The sequence below is a fragment of the Syngnathus scovelli genome, chromosome 16 (genome assembly GCF_024217435.2).
Source record: "Syngnathus scovelli strain Florida chromosome 16, RoL_Ssco_1.2, whole genome shotgun sequence".
In the NCBI taxonomy this organism is placed as follows: domain Eukaryota; kingdom Metazoa; phylum Chordata; class Actinopteri; order Syngnathiformes; family Syngnathidae; genus Syngnathus; species Syngnathus scovelli.
This window is the reverse complement of record NC_090862.1, coordinates 358,078-382,629: the sequence shown is the minus strand read 5'-3', so window position 1 is coordinate 382,629 and position 24,552 is coordinate 358,078. Positions and strand designations below refer to the sequence as shown.

Sequence of the window (24,552 nt, the reverse complement as noted above, 5' to 3'; positions counted from 1 at the left end):
AAAATAGTTAAAACACCTCCATTTAAAGCGATTAAAGAGAGATTAAAATGATTTAAGTTGACCTCCATTTAAAATGATGCCATGTGAATACTACAATCATTTGTGGAGCCTTTTTCCACCTCGTGTGTTTATTATTAGCAGCAAAGAATGCGGCCGCAGCTTTGCACGGATAGTTGTAGGTTGGCTCCAAGCCCAGAGGGAGCCCGTAAAAAGATAATGGCGGGTTCTGATCTACGGCAGAACATTGACATCTTACATGTGTGCATTACAAGATGGATGCACCCGCAGGCTTTCAGAGTATGAACGAGATTGTTTACTTGAAACTAGGTGCGTTATTTTACCTTGGTTAAAAGCATGTTGACATCACTTTGCGAACAAGCACACGCTTCCGGAGGGAGGTGGACAGTCATAAACCTCGGTGGACGTCTTAAGTGACTCGAAAAGGAAGCCCGATCCTTATCTGCCTTGTGCACGTTGTTTTATTGGCCGCTTTATTGCTATTCTCGATTCGCATATTTTTAGACGCGTTGTGTTTGTACTGTACAGAAAGGTGTGTGCAGCAGTGGAGTTCAGAGTCAAGGATGAAAGCCTTCCTCGTCTGTGTAGCTGCTCGCTAGCTAGCTAGCTAGCTAGCTGGAGCTACAAGCAACAAGATAGTTTAAGAAGGGTGACTGTGAAGTCGTAAATTTAGTTACTAGCCACGCATAATTTAGCGTGCACTAACTCATTAACTGCCAGTCCAATTCAAATTGATATTTGACGTCTATAGCCGTCAATGGCCTGATACATGACGTCTATAGCCCTCATTGGCAGTGAATGAGTCTTTGAAAAAAACATTGCTGGCTAAGCTACCGCTAGTTAGCTTATGTGCATGTGCGTTGTTGGGTTTGTTTTGGTGGGGTTCTCACTCATTAGGAATGCATCCAGGTCGACATGTAAAAACAACTTTGACAAATGGGCTGTGCGTGCGTGCGTGCGTGCATGCGTGCGACCTTTCAGCCTGTCTCGCTTTGTTTCACGCACGCACGCACGCACGCACGCTTGTCGTCTGCACTCGCCTCATTTGCGAGCGCTGTTGTGAAATGTTTGCGGCGTGCTTCTAAACATACTGTCCGAAAAAACATGAAGAAAATTGTACCGCATTGAAATACTGTATAAAAAAAATGTCAGCATGCGTAATGACAAGGCACTCCTCCATTCTTTGCTGCTTTGCCTTCATTCACAAGATGTGTATGTGTGTACGTGTGTGCGTCCGTGCGTGTGTGTGTGCAGAACGTGAGTGAGTGCTTTTGTATTTCAAGTGCGACTAAGTGCTGCAGCCCGTCACCTCTGTTTATCTTCACTAGTCATCTGAGGCCAATCACTTAGCGCTTGCTATGTTTGTCCAGGCCATGCACACATACTACGTATATACACACATGCACTCGCTCGCTCGCTCGCTCGCTCACTCACACACAGACACTCTTATAAACTCTCATCTACTCTTTTCTTATTATACTAGCTTGCAATTGCAATAGCTAGCAATTGCAATTAAGGGTGATGCAGGAATGTGAGCAGCCAGCGAGCTCATTCCTTGCAATAGTTGTTGTTTCTGTGTCTCTAAGTTGAAAGCTAGTCAGCTATGTAGCGAAGTGCGTGCTGATGTGCTACACATGCGCACGCACGCACGTCAAGAATGGACTTCAAACAGGTGAGGCAGGCCCCAAGCAATGGCACACAGGCAGGCGTTCATTCATGTTGAAAATATGCCTGTGTGTTTTTCTGCAAGTCGGAACACTGCCTCTTTTGTGCCTCTCATGTGACTCCACTGACCTCCGTTTTACATCACATTGTCATTGGGCAAATAGAACCAACCAAGAGCTTTGCAAATCCATTTCAAGGGGAACCAGTCATCCGTCCGTCCGTCCGTCCGTCCGTCCGTCCGTCCGTCCGTCCGTCCGTCCGTCCGTCCGTCCGTCCGTCCATCCATCCATCCATCCATCCATCCATCCATCCATCCATCCATCCATCCATCCATCCATCCATCCATCCATCCAACCATCCATCCATCCCCTTGGCGGGAAATGACTTGAAGTTGCGCTAAGTGTGTGTTTGCCCGGATTTGTGTTTGTCGCTTCAGACAAGACCGAGCAGGTGAGCAAAGTCTCTTCTTCTGCTCACGCACGCACGCACGCACGCACGCACGCACGCACGCACGCACGCACGCACGCACACACACACGCAAGCATGCAAAGTGAAATACATAGCGAGGTGCCGCTCATTTCCACGCACACGTTTGACTGACAGAAACATAGTGAGCGGCCGGCCTGTCGGTACTTTGCTCTCAGCGCCGGCATGGAGGTGTGTTACATCACTTGGGTGCCGAAACAACACCTTATCAACACATGTTGGAATTACAGACGTAGACTGCACGGATGGCGGCGACGATGGCGGCGGCGATGGCGGCGATGGCGGCGCTTTGCTTTGATGTACAAATAAGCAGAGCCAGGCGCAAGAAGAGTAGTAAAGTATTGGCACGGTGCTATTTGTGGCTGCAGCTGCGTGCTGTCAACTCCGCAACTAGACTATATTTACGGATAACTCTTTGGGGAATGCTTTCAATTGGATGCTTTGAGTGTGGGAATCTTTTGGCCTATTCTTCAGATGTACCATCTAGGAGGGCTTACTGACGCGTCATCTTTTTTTTTTTTTTTTGGGGGGGGGGGGTAATTGCCCCCAAAGGACAGAATGCAGGGAAATGATTTTTCTTGTGTATTCACAGGACGGTCATCCAGCGCGCGATCAAGGAGGACAGACAAAGACATCCTCAGCCCTGGTAAGTGCTGCCTGCCGTGCTTTCGTCTCCTTATTATTATTATTTCTCATTTGGTGACTCATTTTTGTGTTTTGTATCGTTTGGCACATACGCTAAAGATGCGGCTAAGACATGTGGTCTTTGCAGAGAACCTACTTTTGAGAAGAGGAAGGAACAAGTGAAATACACACGTTGGCATGTGCAGGATGTGAACTCATCCCATAAACACCTGCTGGCTAATGGGCCATCATACATATAAATGAATCGTGCTCATGTGTGTGTCACCGCTGATCGGTAGGTGTGTGTGTGTGCATACGTGTGAAAATGACATCACGGTCATTACGATGTCCCACGTTGTGCTTAATGGCCTCATACGTGGATGGTTCCCGTAACGAATTACTTTCTGGTTATTATCTTTTGTGCATTTGTCGAGCGCATGTTGCCGGGAAACGCTTCAAGGTAGATGTCTGCCAAGTGAACATATTATGGGATGCCGGCACACTCACATCATCATGGACCAGTTCAAATGTCCGCATAAGTCAATATAAACACGTGGACACATGCCAATGACAGCCAGCTACTTTCAGGTGTTGACCACAAGAGGTCGCCAAAATGCAGCGCATCTTTGCTTGGTGCATTTTCCCACATGATGAAAGAAAGCCTTGTCTCATAAAAAGTCTTTGAAAACATATGAACTGGGCCACACTTGATTTCCCCCGTCTCATACAAATGCCTGCTCAACAAAACGGCATGTTTAAGTGTTTTGACTCCAATACTTTCCATGTTATTTACAAAAACAATGTACCTAAACACCAATGTGCCCAAGCACTATTTCTATTAGACAGGTTGTGTGAAAGAAACTACCACCCTCATATCAAAAAATGTTCATATACACCAAGATGCCACAAGATGGCACCAAAGACCTACTTTTCTCTTAGACAGGGATTTACAGCAAATAATGTGGGGGAAAAAAAACACCAATTGGTGAGTAGTTGGGGAACATTTCATTCTTTTTGCTATTTGCACTCCGTTTGATGTCTCACTCGGCGCTCGCCACGTGACCTTCGACCTCCAACACAGTGTGAGGGATGTGCAAAGGGGTCAAGTGTCACTGCTGTGTTCTTTTTCGCTGTCTCTTATTGTAGCAATCACTTTCGTATCATTGCATGGCAGGGAAGTGTCATGAAGGGAAGGGCCTTGCAAAAATAGCCCGTCACATGCTTCCAACGGACACAATGCCGCTTCAGTCTTTCCACGGCAGCATCTGAAGGGAGCAACATATGACCTGCACATGGGCCGTGTCGTCACACTGAAGGAATCAAAGCGGGGAGAGGACCCAGCACAGCGCAGCAGAGGAGGGGAGGGAGGAAGGGAAGTCCAAAAAAAGACGGGGAGGGAGTGAGAGCGAGCGAGAGAGCGAGAGAGCGAGAGAGAGAGAGAGAGCGAGTGGAGTCAAAGTGCAGACGCTACATGTGGCTCTGGAGGGAGTGATCTGGTTATGGAGGGGGACAAATTCACAGGTAGGACACATGTTTCTTCACTCACCGGAGTCAACGACGTCGTCATTGAGCGCTTTCCGGTGTCTCTCTGCGCCGCAATACTTTCCACTCTCTGTTTTTTTTTCCATTGTCTCATTCTGTCCTCTTTGCTGACTGACTGCATGCTTTCTTTCGGGGGGGGGGGGGGGGGGGGGGGGGCTAGTGTGCAGGCTTAACAGACAGACAGACAGAGGGATACATGTATTATCTCCCAGAAGTTTTCTGCCTGGGCTATGTCTCTCCCTCTTGCTCTTTGGGGCTTTTTGCGGCGGTTTCAACCATGAACAGGAGAGAGTCGTGTTTGAACAGTACTACTCTTGTCCCTCGTGGCTCTGTGGGTCACTCGCTTCTCTCTGGCCAACAGGATGTAGAAAGCCTGAGTCAGCCCGCCTTGCAAATAAGACTCCACTAAGATTCACACGCACACAAAAGCCTGCTAAATGGACTTTGTCATCCGTCTTATTTAGTGGTCATGGAAGCTGTAGTCATCGAGAGGGAAGAATGAGTTGAGTGGAAGTGGTCCAAAAGCGTCTGCAGCAGCACGCGTGTGTCATTCCACACCCAGGGCCAAATTTTTAGGTACACCAATACGATTGAATGACTTGTAATCCTAAAATAAATGAATACAATTAAGAGTGAAATAAAATTAATAAAATAAAATGAAAGAAACCAACAATAAATACTGTGTATTTTATTTCAAGTGGCTACAATTTACAATGCCATGTATAATGCAAAAAAAAAAAAAAAAAAAAAACACCACCAACAACAACGACGAGAGAGCCGCTCCACTCAGTCGCAAGGAGCCAGACACTTTCCCCAGGAATTGACGCAAATTCAAAAGACAGGAGCAAAGAAGATTTATTTCACCACACGGGCAGAAATGTGACCCCCAAATGACTGCTCATGTTGGTCCAAATTGGACACAGAACGTGATAATACGTCATCCATCCATCCATCCATCCATCCATCCATCCATCCATCCATCCATCCATCCATCCATCCACTTGGCGAATCATCACAAAGTATAGTCCTATTATTTCAAGCGTATGTATATCCTTTCCCGTGCCTTCCTTCTGGCTAATCTGCAGCTGACCCAAAGGCCCAAGTGCGAGAAAAGGCCATCCATCAGTGAATTTGATTGAAAATGTGTCATTTCAATTCCTCCCCTGAATTGGTTTCTGTCCAAGCGGCTGAACTCTGCAGCCGTGTGGCTTCCTGGAGCCCAGGGATGTGTTTTGGTCGTCGCCATGGCGATGAGCTGAGTAGAACAATATGTGAGGCTAACAAAGAACTGTAACGCATCCATGAAGTTATTACCCGGCGGAGAAGTGGAGGCGGGGGAAAAATAGAAAAGAAGAGAGTCCCATTGATGATCATCTCCGTGCGCCGAGGGAGGGAGGGAGGGAGGCAGGGGAGGGAGGAAGGCAGGGGAGGGAGGAAGGCAGGGCAGGGCGGCTTCATGTTGCCAACAGGTGCTGCGTTTGATGAAGAAGCACAAAGCTAGCTAGCTCGCGCGTGCTGCTGCTGTTGCACATTTTGTATGTATAAAAAAAGCAGCTGCTGCCAGTACAGCTGTGCATGCACTCATGCGGTTGGGCCACTTCGTCATTGGAATACTTTCCACCGACATTCATCAGCAGAAGTGGCAAAATACAGCACATTATTAGATCTCGAAGAACAAGTCGACGTGGATCAGCATTTGGAACGCGTCAAGAAGCAAAAATGTTTTAAAGCTTTTTTGTGTGCATAGTTTTGGCTATAATTGAACGGACAACGTAGTGCTGGGCAATGTGATGTTTTGCTATCTCTCTTTCACCTTCCTGTCTTCCTCCTCCGTCCGTCTCCTCAGTGGAAACAAGCCAGCTTTGCTGTCTTATTATGAGCGTTGCCGTGAAAACAAAGATGCCTGACTTGTGCGTGCGTGCGTGCGTGTGTGTGTGTGTGTGGAAACGGAACTTCTCTCCATTGCCATTTGTTCATTCGATAGTTGGCGGCATGAACGGACTTTGCGTGCCGGCCGTGCCCATTTGGCGTTTGCAAGCGACAGCCGTGCTCCGCCTGGCGTCCGTCCATTTCTATATATTGATCCGTTCAGTGCAACAGAACACCAACTACTGTACATTTTGTCTTTCATCTAAAGCAAATGTTGTCAGACTTCATGTGTGTAACTGATTCAATTGCTACGAGGGCAAAATTGTCCATCCTCTCAGCTATCTCCCATATTTTGCCATTTTGGTGTACATTTTCCGCTTGCAATGTGAATTGACTGAAAGTGCGGTAGCTTGCTCAATATGCATGTGGAATGCTTTCCATACCACCAGTCAAATATCATTTGAAGTACAAACGTACGTGCACAAGCAGCAACAACCTTCTGCGTTGGAATAGAAAAAAAACAAAACTTTCTAGTAGTTGTTCCAGTGTGACACTTGTTACAGCAGATTGGATTAACCCAGTCTGGGCTTGCGAGGGACGACACGCAGTGGAAGGAAGTGGCCTTGTCACCCACCAACTTGCCTGTCTGTGTGCGCGGTTAAAAGGAGGAGAGGCACTCGCTGGGCCCATCGAGTCATACCGCCGGGGTCACATGTCGCCCGCCGACTTGTGCGCAGATGATCTTATGCATTTGGTGGGATGAGGGTGTGTCCCAGAGTGGCGGAGATGGCACAACACGGTTGCCCGTAGCAACAAGGATGATTTGGAAGCGTCGTGCTGACCCCTGCAGGAATCATAAATGGCGGAAAATGTCTTTTAAGTCAGAAGCATTTCTAGAATGAGTTGAACGGAAGCTTATTTAGTTTGGTGAATTCAGGCGCCAATTTAAGCTGTGCCAAACAATTGACATCTGGCAAGTGCCAGCCAGCCATATGTGTGGCCGGAAAGATCAGCGCAGATGACTTTGTGTGTGCATATTTTGCACAGTCCAGTGGCAGACAAATGGGATGCAAGTTGTCTTTTTGCTAATGTCGGTACTTTTTGCCTCATAAATCTGCACGCTCCGAGGCCCTTCTGTGTTTATGATGAGTAAATAGACTACGCACTGCTTCCAATGTAAGCAATGTGTTGGCAGGGAGCTTGACCATCGTGCAAGATTCCAATGATGAGACACGTTGCAGGCAAGTGGTGGGCGCTCCTCGACCCCCAAAAGTGCTGCTGCTGCTGCTGCTGCTGCTTTAGCGGCCATGGATGCCACTGATGAAAAGCTCCAGATCAACATCTGCTCCATCAGCTGACAAGAGGAGCTTTCAGTCATGTGACCACAGGAAGCAAGCCTGTGAATAAACCATGCAAGTGGGACGGAGGGAGGGAGGGAGGGAGGGAGGGAGGAAAAGGAAGGAGAGGCTATAGAAGTTGTGAAAAAACTACGTACGTGAGCAGAGTGAGAGAAGAGAGACTTGAGTTTGGATCTGCTGTTTTCTTTTCTTCCCTCCCTCGCTCGCTCGCTCGCTCGCTCGCTCGCTCGCTCTCCCTCCTCCCGCTGTCCCTCGCGTCGGATTCCAAATTTGGGATTTGTTTAAAATCTGGAGCGCTCCTCTGGACGACGTTTCCTTGCTGGGTGAAAGGGAACCCTCGCATGATAAACACACTCCCCCGGAAAAAAAATGTCTGATTCCACCGTCAACGCTCACTTGGAGGGCATCATATCAGACTTTGAAGGTTAGTTGCGTTCTTGCTTTCTGGCTGCGGTGTTTTCCACAAGTTTGATTGGGACTGGGCTGCATTTGGAAAATGTGTGCTTGTGGTCGGTGGAAGGGAAAATGCGCGCTCAAAGTGTTTGGTAATGCTGTTGTGAAGTTGTAGCTGCAAAAAAAAAAAAAAAATTAAAAAAAGGCTGCAATCAGCCTTTCTCCTCAGGGGACCTGACTCACAACATGGGATGGATGGATGGATGGATGGATGGATGGATGGATGGATGGATGGATGGATGGATGGATGGATGGATGGATGGATGGATGGATGGATGCTGCTGCTGCTGCTGCTGCTTTCTTTCCTATGATTATCACTGGGCTGCTCCCCTTAAAAATAGCGCTTTGGTAGCATTTATACTTGATGACCAATTGACATGAAAGTCTTTTTGACCTCTGGAAACGCTTTTGTAGGATCTTTTTCCTTCGTGTAATAGCTCCCAAATTGCCGGTGCATTCAATGGAGCTAAGACGGTTCCGAATTTGCTCCTCAACAAAACAATTGCGAATGATGATTGGGGTATGATTTTGAAAAAGCGCAGCCCCAGCTGTTTGGCGGCCACCTTTGTGGTGTTTTCTTGATTTGATGTGATGACTCACCAGCTCAAACTTCACGCCCATGTTGCACAATTTGAAATGACGTAAGACTGGAGCAGCTTCCATCTTAAAACGTGTGGGCTGTTTTTCCAAATATGGAGTAACTCTTCTTCATTATATTAGAAAAGTAAACTTTGGATCTGGCCGGCGTGGAGGGAACACCTGGTCGGCAGCCCCTCCCCTCCTCTTTGTTTTCATCACTTCAGCCTTCCTCATCATCTGCCCATCCATCCATTCATCCATCCATCCATCCATCCATCCATCCATCCATCCATCCATCCATCCATCCATCCATCCATCCATCCATCCATCCATCCATCCATCCATCCATCCATCCATCCATCCATCCATCCATCCATCCATCCATCCATCCATCCATCCATCCATCCATCCATCCATCCATCCATCCCTTCTTCCTCTCTCAGCAGCTTGTCCATCGTCAACCAGTTGACTGTAGCGCCCGCCTCCGGCATCTGCCTCCCGTCCTTCCTCGCCACTCGGAAACGCAGCCACACCTGTCCGGGGCGGCTTCTCCGTCAACGCCGGTTCTTGTTAAAACGTTAACTGAGCGGAAAGATGAATGGCGTCCTGGAGAAAAACAAGCAAGGCCAACTGTGGTGGTGGCGGCGGCGGCGGCATGTTGGGCGTGCGGTTTAAAATCATGCTTTTAGTCTCGTGACACATAATGGGCCAGTGTTGTTGTCAGTGAAGTGCGTACTTCCCCTGGATGGGCTTCTTTGCGCGCTGACTCATGAATTTGAGCCGAGCGAGAAGAGCGCACGCAGCTCATGCAGGGCAGCACAATGGCGGCGCCCGGCAGCAAGCAGACATCTGGCTTGGATTGATTTCTTTTGTCGCTGCAGCTGCCACTTATCTCTTTCCTTCTTGCTTTTGGGAGACTCGGCGACTCAGGGAGAGGAAATTCCACCGGAGCTCCGTTTCTCCACTTGCAAGAGTTTGGTGTCGGAGCAGATCCCATACAAGGGCTGACTGCTGAAAATACCCACTTTACTTTCATAACAAGTGGACCATGCATTTGCCACCTCGCTCTCTATCGTTCCGGTATGAGAGAGAAGTCTTTGTTTATTGTTTGATGCAGGGAAGCTTTGACACTTCCCTCTTTTTATAAGCATAGTGAACATGTTTGTTAACAATGGAAAAACCATTGAGTGGTGCTGTTGAGAGCCAAAAACAGAAGATGGGAACATTTGCAGAAGTTTGTCCTCCATTATTGAGCTTGGTCTTATGATGAAACCACAAAGGGGGAGAAAGCGCTGAGCCTAGAGTAAGTGAGGCCTTCACGGGGCATCTCCGTCCGTCCGTCCGTCCGTCCGTCCGTCCTTATCGGGTGGCGTTCCACTCGCCGTGCAGCCAAGGCACCTTTCCTCTGCGTGACGCCACTTGTGTGGATGGCGCAAGCAACATTGACACGCGACCTCCTCACTTGTTGGTCAGATTTAGCCAAGGGTGGGATCTCCTAGACAACATCCTGCAATCGAAGATGTTTTGGTAGAAGAACAGAATCCCGCTTGGCTCCCTATTTGGTGCAGTCTGCAAGCACGTTTACAGTACGTATAGTGCACACAAGTGGAACAGGCATGAGCGCAGGCAGCTCTGGTGGACACACCAAGCAGCGTGAGCCCGCCTCAACCTCATCTGCAGTGTTTAACCTGGCTCTCCAGCTGTGTTTAAACACGCGTGTGTGTGCACGCGAGCACACGCATGCAGCTGACAAGTGTCTCCCTCCCTCCCTCCCTCCCTCCCTCCGTTCGGCGCGTTAGCTTTCAGTCATGGCACAGCAGACTCACCACAGTTAGCTCAACAGCAGGCAAACATGTGATTATAGCACAGTCTTGGTCAAACAGTCCATGCTAAAGGCTTGCCACTCTTCTTCTTCTTCTTCCTCTTCTTGTTTATTTTCGTCCATTGACAATGCATTCACTATATAAGATACTATAAAGTCCCACAGGGAATTAGAACAATGTCAAAGGTGGCAAAATGTTGCGCAAGGTTCCATTTTTAAATCAGCTTTGGTTGGCGTCAATGAGACATATTTGGTCGATGATTGGAAATTCGCAGATAATGCTGCGGATTCACTCACAGGGTCTTTTTTTTCTCTTCTCCACTTTGCACCGAGTGAATACGGTGACCCAGCTGCTTCTCTGCTGACTCACTCGCTTACTAACATCAAGCACAGAAGCCCTGGGAAAAGAGCGAATATTCCAGGAAGAACATCTTCTCCCATGCTGGTGCCGAGAGGCCCGGAGATGGCTGCCTGCCTGCGTAGGCTGCCTATTTATTTAGGACAGAGAGGTACCTTATTGCTGCGGTGGAGGCAAGCCAGGTGTCATCCTCACGTCTGTCACCGAGCTAACTGTGGCTACAGAGCGCATTTGGAAACATTTTCTTTTGTAACAAAACCTCTCCACTTCACTAGTGGCATTTTTACTAATAAAATAAAGTCCGTCAAAGGTCTTCTCTTAATGTGCATAAATATGCAGTACACTATAAATACGTCAAGAAAGAATATATGCAGAGTACTTTTGACAATCTTTGAACGACATCATTATTTCAACGAACAGCGGAGGCGCGCAAGCCAGGCGACGTCTGCGCATGCGCGACCTGATCAACAGGTGTACGCAGCGACATAAATGTCCCCCCTGTATGATTTTTCGTGCCATTTTTAGATTTGCGAGAGTTCCGTCCGTCCGTCCGTCCGGTCGGTCGGTTGACATTTGCCTTTCTTGTTATTTGAACGAGAGTGTGCCAATCTTCGAATTTCCAGCGCAATGCTGTCGACTTATTTGAAGCGTGTCAAGAGAGGTGAGCTTCGCGTTTGTGATCTCATGTTTGCTTTAACGGAGGGCGGCTGTTGAAGTTGGACCCCCAAAAAATATTTTAAAAAAATGCGTTGCAATATGGAGGTGCTATATATTCATTTTGCACGCACTTTTGTTCCTTTCGTTTGCGGTCCGGGTGCTTTCCATTTGCGCAACTCGCTTTCTGTTCTTCTGGGTGGAATGAAAAATAGGAATGCGACAGACAGCACAAAGTGAAGGATTGTCCCTTCTCTCTGTTGGAGGCCCAAATACAAGTGTTTCCGGCCGGCCCTGCCGAACGTATCGTTTTTAGATGATCTTTGCTTTGCTTTGCTTTGCTTTCAAGCCATTGTTAGCCCTTTGTTTCCTGGCTAACCAGAACTATTTTGTTTTCCAGCTCTGAAACGGTCATTTGAAGTGGAGGAAACGGATTCATCCACGCACCACTCGCCTCTGTCCCGTCGCACCGCCAACAATCCCCTCCGCTCATCGCTCTCCTCCACGTCCAGCCAGAGGAGCTATGACCTTGGTTCCCGCAACTCTGACTACTACTCCCCCAAATCATCTCCCTCCGCCGACGCCTCCAATCCACGCTCCCCCAAAACGGGTATGAGGCGTATGGAGTTATCGGGGGCCCGCAACCCCGACGCGGCGTCTTCTCGCCGCACGGAAATCTCCATCGAGGTCTCCTCCAAGCAGATCGACAACTCGCCCAGTGCCGGCATCACTCGTTTTGGCCTCAGGCGACCCGAGGCGAGCCTGGGCAGTCGGAGCACCCCGCCTGACGGCTCCCCCAATCCCGTCTCCGGTTCCACAAGCAGGCGAGCCAACGAGCCACCCGCGCCTCCCAGGAGGGTGGACTCCCAGCCCTCGTCCGTCGCGCCTGTCTCTCGGATCCCCGAGCCGCCTCAGAGAAGAGCGGAGCAGCAGCAGCAGCAGCAGCCGCCGCCGCCGCCGTCGTCCACCTTCGGTACGGTGGAGGTGACCCGGAGGCCTGAGATTCCCAGCTTCAGACAAGCAGACGCAGGAGTGGAGAACAACAACAACCACCTGCCACCTCCTGCGCCCAGTGCGCCTCTGCCCTGCCTGGCTGACGGCAGCAGCAGGAGCAGGGTGGACTGGCTGCCAGACACCCCCATGACGACTCCACCTACAGAGCGTGAGTAACTCAAAAGCACTTTTCTATGTCCCTCATACCTCTTGTTACGTTGTCATTGGAAAGGCATTTTTGCTTTGCAGCCTTAGGAGTGTAGTGTTGTGACAATTTCAGCTGTCCTTTAGCACCACCGTGTGGACAAAATGTTTCTGTTGCCAGCAGGCATGACTTCAAATTGAACAATGGTCCAATGTTGGTTGTAGTTGGTGTTTGGGCTAGACATTTGACTCTTTTTTTTTTTTTTTTTTTTTTTTTTTTTTTGGCTTTCTCTGTTTGAATGAGTCATTTTTGTGCCGCTATCTGGGCTCCAGCTGTAGCGGGCGGACTTGTTGTGTTGCAAGCAAGCAAGCAAGCAGGCAGGCAGGCAGGCAGGCAGGCAGGCAGGCAGGCAGGCAGGCAGGCAGGCAGGCAGGCAGGCAGGCAGCACAAGCGGCCAAGAGGTGATACATTCCAAATCTGGAAGCCATAAAACATTGTTAACGCCTCCATTTTACACTCGTAGGCAGTGTTTCTGACCGTCCGTTTCCTCAAATAGATCAAATAACAGCGATGGGCTGGCCAACCAAAAAACAATGTCCGTGTGGGTGAAAAGGAAAAAGTTCCAAAAAGGAAAAAGTTCCAAGACATCGGGCTCTTCTGACTTCCTACTTGCTCATGCATGTGAATGGAAAGAAACATCGAAACAAATAGTATTGTAAGATGGTGGAAAATTTGGTAAAGATTTCCAATAGGCCATATTTCAATATCACACAAAAGCCTTTTGTAGCCACTCTTTGAACTACCTTGTGCAAGCAGGTTCTATTTATACACGGCTATCTGTTTTGCATAGCAAGGTACAAATTCATAGATTCATAGATAAGCAAGAATGCCAAGCATGACGTGTATTGTGCAGTATTACTGTAATGGGCAACAATACAATGCAATACCTTAACCTAGTTACCCAAGTCCTTCATTCTAATTCAAGCAATACCTGTTGCAAAAATGACTTTTTTTTTTTTTTTTTGGTCGCTATGCAAACGGGCGCCGCCTCGGCTTTCAAGTGATACTTTGAGTTGGTTTCATGATGATGACTCATTGACCCGTCCGTGACTTGTTGGGTCTTGTGCTGGCTATATTTGTTTTCTTTTCTATTATTTGAAAGGCTCCATTTGTGTTGAAAGAACAAAGAAGCCTGGGTGCGCTAAGAAATCATGACTAGCCTAGCACAAGCAGGCTATCTGCTATTTGACACAGATTCGGCTTGAAACCCTTTCATGCCCCCGTGTTAAATCAATTGAAAGTCACAATGCGGTCGGTCATTATTTGAATTTTTATTTGTTCACTTGACATCTGGCAAAAAATGAATGAAAAAAACATGCTAGAAAAGAGATGGACAGCAATTACAGCAGATTGATACAGCTAAAGAAAGTGCTTTTTTCCGACATTCATCAAGTATTTGCAGTTTGCGACGATCACCGCCAGGCTAATGTTTTAGCCAACACCGCGTCATTTCTGAGAATAAATCGAGCTTGGATTCCCGGGGCCACGTTCAGATTGGAGTGATACTCGTAAACATCGTGGAAGTCGTCGAGAGCGTTGGGCGCCGCTTTGAATTTTGTAGCCCACTGCCACTGCCACCATTCGTAATCTTCACTGTGTTTAACTGGGTTGGCGTAGAAGGCCACCCAGGACTTGCTAAACTCCGTTTTCCAATTTGCGAATGACTTGTCGACAAACAAGCGAGCGCAAGCCTTGCCGTCCTTCACAAACAGTTGGAGACTTGCCTGGTGGTCACCTAAGGGGACTTTGTCTGGATTTGCAAACTGGCCTCCTCTGCAGATCTCTTCGGCCGCTGTTGTCCGCAAACACCACTTTGTTTTTGTCTTGTGGAGGCGGGCCTGGAGGCCGCCGTTGAGGCGTACCGAGGTGTCGACGTAGCCCGAATCGCTACGGATCACTTTTGAGAACATGGCTTCCTGGCTGTTATTGTCCTCGTACAGTACCACCATGGCGCCTTCTAGAAGGTGGTTTGTGGGGACACCCTCCCAAAGAACCCTAGCTCTTCCATTTTTCCCAGTTGTCACTTGAAGTCCAACATGGTCTTGACGACGTAGTCCTGGCCAGCGTTGCGGATCGGGACGATGGCTTCCCGCGTGGTCCGGAATGTCGACGACGCAATGAGGCGGCGGCAGTGGCTTTCTTTTGGGCGGCGGCGGGTTTCTTTTGGGCGACGGCGGCTTTCTTTTCAAGTGTTTCTCCTCCACGATCATGTACAAGAGCAGTCCCAGGCAAGCCAGGTCACTCCACGTGATTATGAGGCGGCGTAACTGCGAATGCTCAATGTGGCTTCCAAAGTCTTGTGCGAGCGTCGTCACGAGGTGGCGTTGCTGCGGTCCCACTGCAAACGCTCTGATTTGCCTGAGCAGGTTGCCGGTGATCTGGTACGTGTAGGCGGGATCGTAACGTGTCTCGTGCGAGTTTCCGTAATGCTGCGTGAGGTAAACTTGGTCTATGGTCTGGTCTTGATCCCTCGCTCGGAATACGATCCGGCCTCTGTTTCCTCTTTCCCTGTACTCGGCGTCGGGCGGCTCGAGGACGTATTCGGGAAGATCCGATTGGCCTCGGTTGACATTGCCGACGGTGTAGTAGCGGTATCGGAAGTCTCCCCGAGGCAGCGGGTTCAAAAGCCTCTCGTAGTTTCCGTAGTGATGCGACCCGTACGTTCCCAGGTTGGGGTCAAAGGTGAGTCGTATGACGTCGTTGTTGTCGATGTCGACGGTGTTGGCGAACCAGTGGAGCAGCAGCAGGCTGTGTTTGGGCACCGCCTGGCCAAAGTTGACTCTTTTCAAATCGTCGATAGAGTTGAGCCTCTGAACGGCGCAGCGGACGGCGGCGGGGATGCAAAGAAGCAGAGCGGCGGCGCACCAGAGCGCCAGTCCTCCCGACACCTTCATCTTGCTCCTTTTCAATCAATGGCTCGCTCGTGTTGTCGATTGTCAAATGCAAACCTGGAACGGTTCCAAAGAAAGTCTGAGTTAGTTAATACGTGTAATACTGCGGCATGTGTAAAGTATTACACAGAATAAGGAGTTGGCTGACACGAAATAGCTGGCCGTGTCATCTGACACCAAAGAACGTTGTCGTCGTAGTGGCCCGTCATGTCAACTGAAAAAGACAAACGGGCAGCTCTTACCGAGGCTGTCGTCTCGTCTCGTCTCGGCTCGTCCTGTCCTCTTTCCTTTCTGAGCTCTGTTGCTCTTTGAGCTGCTTTAAAGCTCCTCCTGTTACTATTATCTGAGAATTGAAACTGGGCACTGCGCCAGACAAACAGTTTACTTTCACTTTCCTTTCTCATGAATTTGGAAGCTAGTGGGATTGCTTAAACATGGCCTTTCTTCAGCAACCAGCAGGGGGTGATGTTGTATTATATACTATCAACACCTGGCATTTATTAAAACATATTTATTGCCAGTGCAGCATTCTAGTTGAACAATGTGCTTTTCCACCAACGTGATGTGCTTGCTTTTGTTTTTTTCTGTGCTCCCTTCTCACTTGTTTCGCACGGGCACCACAAAATGATCTTCAATACGCTGTTATGAACTTATTTGATATTCCCAAGCACGCTATGCACACGTCTCATTCATCCATCCATCCATTTTCTGAACCGCTTAGTCCCCACGGGGGTCGCGGGCGTGCTGGAGCCTATCCCAGCCGTCATCGGGCAGTAGGCGGGGGACACCCTGAACTGGTTGCCAGCCAATCGCAGGGCACACAGAGACAGACAACCAATCGCACTCACACTCACACCTAGGGACAATTTGGAGTCTTCAATCGGCCTACCAAGCATGTTTTTGGAATGTGGGAGGAAACCGGAGTGCCCGGAGAAAACCCACGCGGGCCCGGGGAGAACATGCAAACTCCACACAGGGAGGGCCGGAGGTGGAATCGAACCCGCACCCTCCTAACTGTGAGGCGGACGTGCTACCCATATTGCCTGCATGAATTCAAACTGTACCTTTTAAGGGTGGCCTAAAATCTCTTCACATTTGTGCACTTTCACTTGCTACGATCCAGGCCCATCACGAGTTCGCAGTGGACTGTCAAACAAAGCAAGCGTGTCATGAATTCATCATGTTACATCACGTGTCTTACAAAGATGGACGGGGCCGCCGGCCCGGCCCGGCCCGGCCCGGTTGCCCCAAGACTCTTTGGATCACCGACCATCCAGAGCTTGGACGACGCTGGCTCCTTCCCAGGCGTGCTCATTGGCTTGCTCCTTCAAGTCAAACAAGCAAGTTCCAAAGGTGGTGAAGCTTTAATCTGCTGTTTGTTCTGGTGTCATGGCAACGGCGCGCCAAAGTGTGCTCCTGGGATCTGAGCGCTTTCATGTGAGAAGAATCGGGATCAAAACGATGAATTGGCTTGTAAATTGTCGTCATTGTGTGTCGACGCATGGAGCCTTTCGACCTAAGTTGTCCACGCAAGCCGCTCGGGCCGGCGCAGTTCAAGTTTGCCCCTTTGGGGGCTAGATAAAGGAAGTGTCTGTCTCCTGTTGCATCTTGGTTCACGTGACAAGCCAGGGTAGGCGGGGCCAGCGGCCAGCTTCCACAGCCACACAAGAGTTAGAGGCCTCTTGCGAGCGAGCGAGCGCTGCACGACAGCCAGCCAGCCAGCCAGCCAGGGAGGGACAAGGCTTTCACACACGGTAAGTTTTGCTTTTTCTTCATGCTTCACAGGAGGATCATTGGGCTTTGACTGACCTTGTGTGGATGAATGTCTGGAAGGAAAAGATCATGCAAGAGCTTTTATCAGTGGCGATGAAGTTTGGTGTGGACATTATTGTTGCATGAATACCGAGGCAGGCATTCCATTGTGCTTCAGCTCCCGCTTGTCTTCTCAATTGACTAGTATTAGCTACACGCTGTTCCTGTTCTCATGGTGATCCATTACCAGATCACTTAACAAGCACGCATGTGTGGAGCGGGGGGGCTTGTCAGGTCAGATCATTTTTTTCTTAACTTTTCCAATTTTCACATTGTCTTCATAGTTATACTTTTTAAATGCGTTAAGTCATTCAAGAACTTTTTTGTTTGTTTACGGTCAAGGCAAACGTAGCGATAACAGAATAAAATAGTGTAATGTCATTGAAATGAATGGAGAGTAGCTAGCGTTAGCATTCCGACACGGGAATTAATCGGCAATTTTTTTTATCTTCGTGTCATATGGAGGCAAGTAATGTCAGTTTCCCATAACGTGGCGTGTTCTTTTTTTAAGATCACAAACTAGGTGGCATGGACCGAACAGCGCCTCTGCTGGTTGCAGCCGAATACTGCAGTCTGACGCCACGGATCAATTGATTCCTCGCAATTGACCAAATTCCATCCCTGTTGTCAACGGCGCCGCAATGTGACCTGAGCGAGCGCTTTGCTGTTGCTTGAGTGTTTTGGCCCGCCGTCTCTGGTTTGCCTCGGCGGCGGCGGCACGTCCGCATTGTTGGGCCGCTGGCCTTTCGCCACTCTTTGATGGGACGCTGAAAAGGTCACCTTTTGTGCACGTCTGCGTTATGTCAGCCAGCCAAGATTGATAAATGGCCCTTTGAGGTTAGATTCCATGCCACCACTTCACCTTTGACCCTTGAACTCTGGCTCACTTGGGGTCACTGGAATGGTATTTTGCAGTCCCTATCGGAGCGTAACTTGAAACTAATCAACTGCTTGTTGACCATCGAAACAGGGGCTTAGGGTTAGCAAGGCATTAGCAGATGCTAATGTTTGATGGCCACTTCAATTCATTGTGGTGACTTGAAGCATATTTGCTGGGAAACATCTGGATCTCAACGGAAACAAATGTAGCCGGGTTCAGATGAGACGAGGCTTTGGGAAAATAAAGAAAGGACCACGACGCCGTGTTTAGAAAGCGAGCCCATAAAAAACATTTTAGAGCAGAGTAAAGATCCAAAGGAAGTGGCTTTGTCGACTAACGGGTGTTTGACATGGCTCTACTTTGGAGAAAACAGCCTACTTAAAAGATTCAATCAACTTTTAGGATAGCTTGGAGTTCATGTCGGATTTCAATCCCTGACTACTGTCGACGCTGGTTCAGCCTGTTTCCTTTTGTCTCCGTTCCTCCCTTCAGATGCGGTTTGCGCAAAAGATCAAGCCGCCGACAGTTTGTCATAAAAGGACATGCATGACTCATTGTAGGCGCTGCAGTGACCTTTGACCTGCTCACCAACACTGCCCAAATCAACATATTGGCTGCACGGCTCGGTGGCTTTGACCGCATCTGCGAGAAAACATTTTGCAGGATTGCATCTGCTCGTATGTTGTTGGCTTTTTTTTCTCCTCTCTGCTGCTCAACGACTCTCTTCCGTTTTGCTTCCCTTATCTGTCTCTGGCTTATCCTGCTCCGAACATCAGTTTGCCTTCCTACTCTGCACTATTCCCCCCCAAAATGCCTTTGCGGCACAGCAGAAGGCCGAGCAAAATTTGCAACGACGAGAAAAAAAGCAATGCAAGCCAATCCTCCTGGAATTGAAGCAAGAGAGAAAATGCTGCCGTGCCTGTAATTGAAAACAGTATCAGCGATGACTCATCCTGTTTTTTGACTGTTATTATGCTGTTGCGTTTTTTTTTTTTAACGGAAACAAAGGAAACAATGCCAGCCATCCCATAAGCGAATCCGATCCAGGGGAAATCCCTTCAGAAACTAAAGATGAGTGACATCAGTGCAATGAAAGCTATAAAGGTTATCTTGCAGATGGGTTTGGGGGGGAGGAGGGGCGCTGAGGTAATCTTCCGACTCTGCTTACTCGCTTTTGATCGTGCGTGGTCAGCCGATGAATCATCCGGAATGATTACGTGGCTTCAGAAAGTCACTTTTAGGCCAATTTTTTGCCAATCAAAAATGGTCAGCTAGGTCTGATGTACTGGACCAATTAGGCAATTTCATTGAATAGAACCCACTGGGCAATGCTAACCTAACACTCAATTTCTGCGGTGTTCCTGTAGCGTGTGCGGTGGGTCCGCTGTCACGCCTGTTTGACGAGGCAGCCGTGCAAATAACATCCAGCAGATGGTAAAGCACCAGGGCAGGGCCAAACACTTGTCATGTTCTGCTCAATGTTGGGGTCCTGCTCCAGACACCTGGTGCAACTGGCTCACAACCATGTCATGTCTGTACAACCAGCATAATAACCAGTAAAAGTATCGGTAGCTAGAATCGGTAGTCTCCGGGAGTACTCGATACCTAAAACCTGCTATCTGTACTTGCCGAACCACACCGTCGGTTGCTAGTTAAGAGATTATTATTTATTTATTTTTAACGCTCGCAAGTGTTTTATTAACATTTTCTTTGTAGCGGTAGAAAGCATCAAAGCTCAAAAATATGGGAAAAAAGTTTTACATTTTGGAACAGGTTGATTGTAAACCAAATATACGACTGCCGGGAGGAGAGCACCAAATATACGACTGCCGGGAGGAGAGAACCCCCCCCCCCCCCCCCCTTCTGCTTCGAGAAGAAAGCGTGAGCTTGAAAGACAGCAGCAGATCGAGAGAGAGAGGAATGCAGGAGGTGTGGCGCAGAGGGCAGTAAGTCACCTTAAATTGCTGACTGACTGCTGGAACAGGATGGGGAAGGAAGTGGCGCTGGAGGCCATGGAAAGCGAGCTGTGGCACGGACACACCAAGGAACCAATGCGATACAAGTCCCTGAGTGATGCCGAATTGAGCGGACCGGACGGACAAACGCTCTGGGCTTGACTGGAATCCAACGGCTGATAAAGCTGGCCTCTGCTCATGTTGTCATGTGCCTTCCTATGCTGATAACGGCGGCAGCGGCTCAGGTTTCATTTCAATCTTCACATCAAGTGACAGTATTGAAGAGCGCCAGGCCACGTTGATATTTGAAAATCAATGAAAATGTTTACAGCTCACATCAGCGTTGGGCTGGTGACCATTTGCTGACCTGATACAGATAGTAAAAGTGTCTCCGCAGGTCAATGATGCAGTCTTGTGGACGCCTCCGAAGCCGTTCATTATATTTAACATCGTCTGCTGCTCGACAGATTACTAGGTTGTTTCTTTTTTTTTTTTTTTTTTTTTTGCCGCTATCAAGAGCAGACCTGCACGTGGCTTGGAAATGGAAAATCTTCCAGATGTTCTCCATAAAACTCTAACGATACGCACGGCTACCATTTTCTGCTCCCAATGAATGAAACGAAATGTATTGTCTCTTTGTAGGCTCAGAAGTGATTTGCAGCTACACCAGCAGCAGCACCACCACCAGCAGCAGCGGCAGCATCAGCGGCAGCATCAGCGGCAGCATCAGCGGCAGCGCCATGACCGACACGGCGGTGCCTGACGCCGCCGCGGTGGCGGCGTACAGCGACCGAGCACCCACGGGCCCGGTGGTGGACTTCACCTACGTGGGGATTGACGCCATCTTGGAGCAGATGAGGAGAAAGGCCATGAAGCAAGGCTTTGAGCTCAACATCATGGTTGTAGGTAAGAGACGGACGTCGCTCGCTCTTAAATGGTTTGCGGCGCTCAGTCGAGGCGAACGTGTCGCCTATCATCCAGCAGCAGTCAGAATTTGAGTCTGTTGCTTTTGCTCTCTAATCGAGCGAGATCAGTCAAAAAGAAGTGTAATCGGCATGCAGTCAGCGGCATTATTACTGTAATCACATGCAGGCAAACGCCAAAGACGGACGGCCATTTTGAATGTCTCGTCTGAACTTTGCGGATGCAAACATACGGCACGGCCTCAGTCGGGGGAAATGGCCACTTTCTCCATTTATGTGGCTTTTTGTATTTGCACACAGGACAAAGTGGCCTGGGCAAGTCGACTCTAATGAACACGCTGTTCAAGTCCAAAGTCAGCCGCAAGTCTGTGATGGCCACCGCCCAGGAGAAGATCCCCAAGACCATTGAAATCAAATCCATCAGTCACGGTAGACTGACAATTTGAAGCCACCTTAAAGCATCCATCCGCTCACCTTGTCTTGTTTGTGCAGATATCGAGGAGAAGGGAGTGAGAATGAAGCTGACGGTTATTGACACGCCTGGCTTTGGAGATCAGATCAACAATGAGAACTGGTACATTTCAGTTTCGGTTTCTTTTTCTTCTCCTGAGACGACCATCTCAGATTTTTTCTCTTTCCCCTCCAGCTGGCAGCCCATCATGAAATTTATTAACGACCAGTACGAGGCATATCTGCAGGAGGAGATAAACATTAACAGGAAGAAGAGGATCCCGGACTCCAGAGTCCACTGTTGCATATACTTCATCCCGCCGACTGGGCACTGGTGAGGGGGGGGGGGGGCATGCCCTAGCATAAATATGCTAATAGCGACACATGCTTTGACTTTGAAAATGCACCACAGAGCTAATGCGCTTGGAGGCTTACCTTACTTGTCAGCACATTTCCTGTGTCAATCAGTGTGGAGCGTGGTTTTTTTTTTTTTTTTTTTTTTTTTATGAGCGCGTGCACACACACATATTTGCTGACATATCCCACGCGGAGGGAAACCTGCAGCAGCCGTTGCTGGATGGCTTCTAGGAAGACACATCTGGTTCTCATCCATTTGCTTACTGTGTGGGGCTGGCTGTGCATGCACAATAATCTCGTGTATTCATCGCGTAATTGGCTGTGCGGGTGTACCGCGTACAAGCGTCGTGACAGCTGAAGAGGCTGTTGGAGATTGTCACATGGGCAAACCAGCAGCAGCCCAGTGTCGGTCTAATGGAAAGAGACAGGCTGAGAGTGCGTCTGGGACGCGCACACTCAATTTGGCACTTTGCGATTGTGCGTCGTCGCGCTGTTAGCCGAGCTGCTGCCATTCACTGCAGGAGCGCCTTAAACGGCCTCACTAGTCCTCCACACACACACACACACACACACACACCATCATGAGAGAAAAGTAGGTCACGAACGTGTCTGACCTCTGCTGGAGCATGTGTGTACTGCATATTCATTTACTTGACTGTCTCCTTTCTACCTAGTCTGCGGCCTCTGGACGTGGAGTTCATGAGGCGTCTCAGTAAGGTGGTCAACATCGTTCCGGTTATTGCCAAAGCGGATACGCTCACCTTAGAGGAGCGGGACTTCTTTAAAAAGAAGGTAACGTCCACACCCGCTCCATTCACGCTTTTTAAAGTGTAACGTGTTCGCCCACCGGAGCAGATCAGGGAAGAGCTGCGAGCCAACGGGATCGACATCTACCCTCAGAAAGAGTTTGACGAGGACGCCGAGGACCGAACGATCAACGAGAAGATCAGGGTGAGCGCGCCTGACGCTTTCCAAAGTGTTCCTCAAAGTGCCGCCATTTGACATCTTGCCCACGTGCGCAGGAGATGATTCCGTTTGCCGTCGTGGGCAGCGATCAAGAATACCAAGTCAACGGCAGGAGGTTGCTGGGGAGGAAGACCAAGTGGGGAACCATTGAAGGTACCGCTTTTGCAGAAGGCGTTTTAAAAGTGGCGTCACGCGCTCTGCAGCTGACGCGGGCCTCATGAGTGCCGTTGCTGCCGTTCTTCATAATAAGAATATAATAAAGAGGCGTGCGTGCTGGTTAACAGTCATTTTCACTTAGTAGTCTTAATGATATTACGGCTCCAGACGGGAGCCGCGCAGTGTCCCTCTACCAAACGTCTCCGAGAGGAAGTTTCATTTCCCGCTGTGTCGACACGTGCAGCAGACGCAATTAGCCTTATCGCTACGTGCGTGGAGATGCCCATCGATGAAGTTGGGGAGAAAAAAACAAAACAAAAACATACACGATTCAGTCCAAAATGTGTTGCATCTTGACCAACTTTTTTTTTTTCTTTTTTAAAGTGGATTTTTGTCGAGTTACTAATGAATGTTTTTCTCCATCAGTGGAAAACATAGCCCACTGCGAGTTTGCCTATTTGCGGGATCTACTCATCAGGTGAGCCAATATTCCATACGTTCACGTTTCCAGCTCCGCCGGAAGCTTGCCACACGCTGACGTCACCTCTTGCCCCTTTCCAGAACCCACATGCAGAACATTAAGGACATCACCAGCAGCATCCACTACGAAGTGTACCGCGTGAGGCGCCTCAACGAGAACAACACGGCCATGACTCACAGCAACGGCGTGCCCGACCATCACCTCACCGCCCACGAGATCTAGAACCGACCCGACCCGACTCAAGTCCCTTATTCTTGAAAACTTTGCCCCTTTCCATACAGAAACAAGCCAGCCTGCCGAGAGTGGCTGTTGTTTGCTTCCGGTGACTTTTTCTTACAGTGGTGGACAACAAGAGTGAGATGTCATTTTTTTTTTCTTTTTCCTACCCACAGTTGCTGCAACTTTTACTTCTTTTTTTTGTTTTTTTTTTTTTTAACACCAACAATCCTTATGGATTCACTCCAAGTGCCAAAAAGGAGCTGACACTCCAAACTAATCCTCCCCCTTTTTATCTTTACCGCGTGTCTCGTAAGGTCGTCTTTGGGTGCACGAAAAAAATGGCACATATGTCTGCATTGCGCTCATTTCCTGCCCCAAAATGCCTTTCTGCTTTGGTTACACGTGGCTTCATGTTCAACATGGACATTGGGACCTTGGTGTCGTTTGAATTCTGAGTTCAAAGTGCCACTGTTTTTATTCTAGGAAAAAGATCTAGTAAGAGTGACTACGTATTTATGCACCCACCATGTCAAATGTGAATATTGTTGGTCCATTTCTTCACATCATTTCCAAAACAGTCGTGCGAGGCTCAGTCGACGGAGCCTTATTTATCGGAGGATGTTTAGGATGCAGCGTTGCCTGCATTTAAACACGCTCCCGTTGGTCTTAAACACATCAAGCCCGTTTGAGTCCATTTAGCGAGCGTCTATGCCACTTTCATTCTTGCTTCCTTCCACCCTGCTGTCGTGTATTCTTTCTGTTTTTTTTGTACCTGTATTATTGATAACAAAGTGTCCTTTATCTTATTTTAAGAAATAAAGATTGTTGTAATTATG

At 48.8% G+C, this 24,552-nt stretch overlaps 2 protein-coding genes across 7 annotated transcripts in view; one reads left to right on the top strand and one right to left on the bottom strand.

The window, feature by feature from the left end:
• Window positions 1–24,552, top strand: part of septin9a (septin 9a) — a 26,899-nt gene extending 2,347 nt beyond the window's left edge. Inside the window, exons 2-13 of one of the 6 annotated variants that reach the window (XM_049745288.2) lie at window positions 2,762–2,815; window positions 2,942–4,314; window positions 11,829–12,590; window positions 20,807–21,070; window positions 21,388–21,516; window positions 21,580–21,661; window positions 21,734–21,871; window positions 22,569–22,686; window positions 22,750–22,845; window positions 22,917–23,013; window positions 23,443–23,494; window positions 23,578–24,552. In XM_049745288.2, coding sequence (XP_049601245.1) covers window positions 4,293–4,314; window positions 11,829–12,590; window positions 20,807–21,070; window positions 21,388–21,516; window positions 21,580–21,661; window positions 21,734–21,871; window positions 22,569–22,686; window positions 22,750–22,845; window positions 22,917–23,013; window positions 23,443–23,494; window positions 23,578–23,719 — 1,902 coding nt within the window. In that variant the 5' untranslated portion in view covers window positions 2,762–2,815; window positions 2,942–4,292 and the 3' untranslated portion in view covers window positions 23,720–24,552. Of the gene's footprint in view, window positions 1–2,761; window positions 2,816–2,913; window positions 4,315–7,679; window positions 7,987–10,408; window positions 11,436–11,828; window positions 12,591–16,799; window positions 17,272–20,806; window positions 21,071–21,387; window positions 21,517–21,579; window positions 21,662–21,733; window positions 21,872–22,568; window positions 22,687–22,749; window positions 22,846–22,916; window positions 23,014–23,442; window positions 23,495–23,577 lie in introns of those variants that run through there. The other 5 variants (XM_049745287.2, XM_049745283.2, XM_049745285.2 and 2 more) reach the window with 5 other exon arrangements.
• On the bottom strand, window positions 13,883–16,598 carry LOC125983756 (uncharacterized). Its single transcript, XM_049745300.2, has 3 exons — window positions 16,582–16,598; window positions 15,760–15,880; window positions 13,883–15,574 (listed from the first exon to the last, which is right to left on the bottom strand). Exon 3 carries the CDS (start codon window positions 15,518–15,520, stop codon window positions 14,039–14,041), a length of 1,482 nt encoding a protein of 493 aa, XP_049601257.1. The 5' UTR covers window positions 15,521–15,574; window positions 15,760–15,880; window positions 16,582–16,598; the 3' UTR covers window positions 13,883–14,038.

Coding starts and splice junctions, on each gene's coding strand:
- LOC125983756 (XM_049745300.2), bottom strand. CDS start 15,520: ATGAAGGTGTCGGGAGGACTGGCGCTCTGGTGCGCCGCCGCTCTGCTT.